This window comes from Neophocaena asiaeorientalis, unplaced genomic scaffold (genome assembly GCF_003031525.2).
Source record: "Neophocaena asiaeorientalis asiaeorientalis breed wild unplaced genomic scaffold, Neophocaena_asiaeorientalis_V1.1 scaffold606, whole genome shotgun sequence".
In the NCBI taxonomy this organism is placed as follows: Eukaryota; Metazoa; Chordata; class Mammalia; order Artiodactyla; family Phocoenidae; genus Neophocaena; species Neophocaena asiaeorientalis.
The window spans coordinates 1,593,642-1,598,606 of NW_020173687.1; the positions used below are offsets into that span (position 1 = coordinate 1,593,642).

A 4,965-nucleotide genomic window follows, 5' to 3' on the forward strand; every position below is an offset into this window, starting at 1 on the left:
TTACAGTAACTTAATTGATACAGAACTAAAACCGTTCCGCCTACTTAAAGGGATTTAGTTACCAAGGCGCTTATGCTCACCACAATGCCCTGTCGGAGGGACGCACGCTTCTACTGAAGGTCTGATCCCTTTGCTCATGCCACAAATTTATATTCCCCACCCTCCCTCCACCCACCAGTAAAACAAAAACACAGAACTATTTACAATTGAGAGGAAATACGTTCTCGGTCAACCAACCTTGCAAAAAAACAGACTGGCTCATTTCCAAGTGGATGAGACACTGAACAGTGTTCGGCCAGAGTCCAACGCTGACTGGCCTGGGTCAGGGACTGGCAGGGAGAGGGCAGGAGGGAGAGGGACTCCGCAGAGGAGCTCGTCCTGGGCGCTCCCCCCCAGCCCGGATTCCTACGGAAGCCACACTCCAAGTGACAGCTCCCAGCTCCCTCCCGTTCAGGGCCCCATCCTACACCTCCAGCACCCCGACCCCGCCCTCTACTTTTGAGGTCAGGGTCGTCTGGTTTGCTTCTACAACATGATGGTGGGACACCCGCTTTCCATGCCCTAGGCCCCCCCATGCCCCCGTGCTGGCCACGCCTGGCTCCTAAGCCCCGCCTGTGGCAGTGGGTGTCAGGCCAGCAGCACCAGCGGCCAGTTGGATTAGAGATGCACTTGGCTGCCGCATTTGCCAAATGGGATTTGGTTCCACGTTAAAAATCAAAGCTGTCCAAAAAAGGTCACAAAGTGAGGATCACACTTTCGCTCTAGAAACCTTTCTGCAAAATACCAAAGCCTTAGCGTCGGGCTGTGCACAGCTAAAAAGGAAAAGTAGGCCAAGACACCTCCAAGAGGTTCCCACATACGCGCCCCCAAAGTGGCTCTAACTCAGACCACGTCCAAGTTCAGCTCAGTCCAAAACATAAGCAGTAGCACGGGAATTTTCCAAACTCAGTAAACAAAGTGACCCACGTCTCCCGCAGTAAGTGCAGCGTTTTCCAACATCCTCGTAGACACAGTCTGGCGTCTGTGCCGCTTCAGCAAGAGCCTGCGAGGAGGAGACACAACATCTAGTGAGCACATCCAGGCAGCTCCCCAGCCCGAGCCCAGCACCGTGAATGAAGGACAGGGACTGCTGAACCTCCCTCCCACCCCAAGGCGGGCTGGGGCTGCCCAGACCTTCCCATCACAACCCAAAGTCATCATTTTGGTTCACACCGGGGTGGGGGGGAGGCAGCTCCAGGTCTCACCCAAAGCCCACTCACACCACCCTCGACCTAGTTAAAAATGCAGACTCAAGGTCAGTGCGAGGCCAGGCTGGAGCTGAGGCCTGGCTTGTAACCATCTCTCCTTCCTGACCACACCGGAGTGGGGAGCACCCAGCCCTCCTGCACCTGGACCCTCACTTTGACAACCCCAGGGCCTGGGTCCCACCGTCCCCAAGAGCCCCCTGGGGGATTCACTCAGAGGGTCGGGGCCTCAGTTTGGCCTCGATACCAACGCTCACCGGCTCCTAAGCTCCTCCTGAAGAGGTGGCTCCTACCTGGGCAGCCCCGTCCGGATGCCCTCCCACTAAAGGACCCCAGAGCTCCCCTCACTCACCTTCAGCTGCCTCCTTACACCCTGCCAGTCCCAGCTCTGTGGGAAGTCGGGTTACGACGGGTTGCACCGTTGCCCCTGCCCCCTCGAAATCCACCCCGGAAACTACGGCCACGAAGAAACCTTCCCGACACCCCGAAGGTCTCCGTGTTGAGCTTCCTCTCTTCAGCCCACGTCGTCCGCCTGGAACTGAACCAAGACAAGGAGCATGAGAGCGACTACAGCGGGCACCTCCTCACAGCTTTCCGAGCCAGGCCCCAGCCTCACACCGCCTGGGGAGGGAGAAAGGACCGATGGACAGATGGTGACTCGTCACTGGAGCCACTGGGGGGGCAATCCCATCAGGACACTGGAGCCTGAGACTCAACATTGCAGGGGCTCCCAGCCCAATTTCCAACCAGGCCTGTCTCCCACTGGACGGGGCTGCTCAGTATAAACCTCTCACACCTGCGTCATCTAAGGCCAGCACGCGACAGCAGCGTGCTATGAAGGAAGCCCTCCCTGCTTGCTAGGCCCAGGGCCCGTGCAGGCTCCGAGACCTGGAGCAGATCACGGACCCCTCCAGACGAGTCTCCAGAGACGAGGAGGGGACTGGGCTAAACGGAGGAGGGTCCCCAAGGCTATGACACGTACGCTTTGGGGGAGGTGCGGACGCAGCACCAACACTGCCAACACTCGTTTCTGCACCTCCAGCAAGGACCCCCCGGTGTCCAACTGTGTGCCACGAGGCTGCTTATAGGCCGCTCACACGCAACACACCCAGCCCGACCCCCTGCTCTGCTGCCCTCCCCCCCTCCTCACTCCGGGCAGCAGCAACCGCAGCCTTCAGCCATCCAGGCTCCCCTCACAGCCCATCAGCAAACCTTCAGGGCATGTCAGAGGCCAAGCCTCTCTCCCCTCCTCCAGCACTGCCCACTACCCCAAAGCCTCTGACGTGACCACTCAGCTTCCATGCCTGCCCCCACTCTCCACAAAGCAGCAGTGAAACCTCAGACAGCACTGCTCTCCCCAAGCCAGTTGTCACCGTGACCTACAAAGCCCGGCAGCAACCGTCCCATCTTCATTGCTCCTCCCTGACCCCCCCCAGGCTCCGCTCCAGCCACACAGCAGCTGCATGTGCCCACCTCCGCCTTGCCTCCGCCTCACACCCTGTCCTGCGTTCACCCTCCCACTGGCTCCCGAACCTCACCCGAGACCTCGGCGCTCCACTCCCCTCACACCCAACACACGCCCCAACCTCTCCCGCCTCACTGCTAGATGTTATCTCGTGCGCCTGTTTTTTTCTTATGTCTTTCCCCTGCCAAAACCTAAGAGGGGTGGTGGGGGGAATGGGGACCTCCCAGCTTGCTTTCTGCTGTTCCCCCAGTGCCCGCAGTGCGTCTGCTACTCCATTTGTGAACGAAAGGATCTGAGTTTCCACCATGCCCATTCTGTAGACTTCGTTTACTGTCTAGCTGGTTCTCGGGCAACATCTGAGCACCAGCTGTTGGGTGCTAAAAACAAAGCATATGACAGAGTCCCCGGCCTCAAGCAATCAGGTGGGTGAATACTGCGGACACTCCTGCCAGCTGCCTCAGGTAGCAAGGGCCTCAGGCCACCAAGGTCAGACCAAGAAGCAGGCCCAGGTGAGGTGGTACAGAACGGGAACATCGACGCGGTAGGGAGGGTAGTCCAGCCCAACCTTGATGAGAAAGGGGCAGCTGAGCAAAAGAGGAGCCGGGACCTGGGTCAGATCCCTCAGGTGCCTGTGACTGCCAGGGCTTCTCACACCGCCACCTACCGCTGGCACCGCTGGGCCTGACGTACCCAATACAGTAAAAATGTAAGCCTAAGAGATTTGCCTTGAACCTAAGATCTGGGTTTGGTCTCCAAGAGAGCGTGCCCCAGTCTCAGAGTTTGGGGGCAGAGTGTCTTCCCGCCAGCTCCCCCAGGCCTTGCCCGGCCCCACAGCCCCCTGACCTGGTCTTGAGTTCAGAGGAAATGTTGTCAAAGAAGGACTTGGATTTGTCATAGTAGCAGTTGGGCCCCAGGTGGTCCTCCTCAGCAGGCGCCTCGTCACTCTGGGTCACCACCGCCAGGTCCTTCTCCTCCCCGTTCTCAGCTTTGTCGTCTACACAGAGAAGCAGAGCACTGAGAGGCCAAGGAGCAAAGCACCTTCCACCAGGACAGGTCCTCGCGGGGCCACTCAGGGTTGTGCTCGGGCCTCAGGGAAGCGGCCGGGAGTGTCCTGCACTACGCGGAAAGCTCTGCTGGCTGCTGGCTGCTCGCCTCGTCCACCCCTGGGCCCTGCAACCCGCTCTCATCCCCTGAGCACGGGCCTCCCCCCGACTCCTCTCCTTCCTGGGAACTCCTCAGACAGCACGGCTTCCCCGCTGACCACCATCCCAGCTGCCCCCCGCCCCCGCCAGGCTCTCCTTGACCTGCGCCGTGGACACTCCTGGGGTGGGGCAAATTTTCAAACCTTTAAAATTCAGTTTCTTCTTAAATTCTTTGTCCAGCTCCTCTCGGTTGAACTGGGCATTTGCACTCTCAAAGTCAAAGTCGCCTTCAAACTTGATTGTGTTTTCCTTGACGGTAGTTGGACGGCTTTGCCCTCTGGAGCGATTCCTTGTTCGTCTGTTCCCTGTGAGAAGGAAAGGACAGCCCTGGCTGGTAAGCCACTAACTCAACATTACTCGGTGTGAGACAGCAGACAAAGCGGGGACAAAGCACACGGAAGCTGCCGCTGAGCCCAGCACCCTGAAACCGTCACCCACGGAGAAGCAGACAGGAGTGGTAAGCGGAGCGCGACTGGGTGGTTCTCGGCTCCCCAGAACTCAAGTGGCAACAGCCGTTACCTGATCGCCTCCTCTGAGGTCTTCTGTTCTCGTCATTCACCTGCCCTTGAGTCTGCCCAGCTGCCGGCTGAGCTACATCTAAGGCGCAAAAAGGAAGAGTAAGGCAAAGCGCCTGCGAAAGCAGAGCCCGGGGACAGGAGCAGAGCCTGGCGACGGGAGCAGGGCGGCGCCACCGGGGACTGCGCAAGAGCCGGCCCTGCAAAAGCCTGCAGGGTGGGGGTGTCTAATTAAAGGATAAAAAAAGAACCCCAGGAAGCGCTATGCCACTGAGAACACGAACAAACTCCAGGGGAGTGAGTATTTAAGTACCGCTGGCAGCCTTGCTGCTTGGCGGGGCTGGGCGCCCGTTGAGCTGCATCCCCGCGGTGCCCTTGCCAGGTAACAGCTTTTTGGTGTTCAGGTTATCAAGAGAACCAGTCTGGACAGCCTGCTCCACCATGGGGCTCTTGCTGACTGAGACAGCTGGAAAGCTAGCTCCTGAGTTGAGGAGGAGGAGAGGTTAATAACAGAGACAAGGAGAAGGCCACACCCCCTC

The 4,965-nt window shown here is 58.8% G+C and overlaps 1 protein-coding gene across 6 annotated transcripts in view; it reads right to left on the minus strand.

Moving 5' to 3' along the window:
* Nucleotides 1–248: 248 nt before the first annotated feature.
* The window catches only part of LSM14B (LSM family member 14B), a 9,414-nt gene continuing 4,697 nt past the window's right edge, over nucleotides 249–4,965 (minus strand). For 4 of the 6 annotated variants that reach the window (XM_024750211.1, XM_024750210.1, XM_024750214.1 and 1 more), the window contains 6 exons: nucleotides 4,740–4,907; nucleotides 4,431–4,508; nucleotides 4,055–4,216; nucleotides 3,553–3,703; nucleotides 1,597–1,782; nucleotides 249–1,042 (listed from right to left, as the gene is read on the minus strand). In XM_024750211.1, coding sequence (XP_024605979.1) covers nucleotides 1,611–1,782; nucleotides 3,553–3,703; nucleotides 4,055–4,216; nucleotides 4,431–4,508; nucleotides 4,740–4,907 — 731 coding nt within the window. In that variant the 3' untranslated portion in view covers nucleotides 249–1,042; nucleotides 1,597–1,610. The remainder of the gene's footprint in view (nucleotides 1,043–1,596; nucleotides 1,783–3,552; nucleotides 3,704–4,054; nucleotides 4,217–4,430; nucleotides 4,509–4,739; nucleotides 4,908–4,965) is intronic. The other 2 variants (XM_024750215.1, XM_024750213.1) reach the window with 1 other exon arrangement.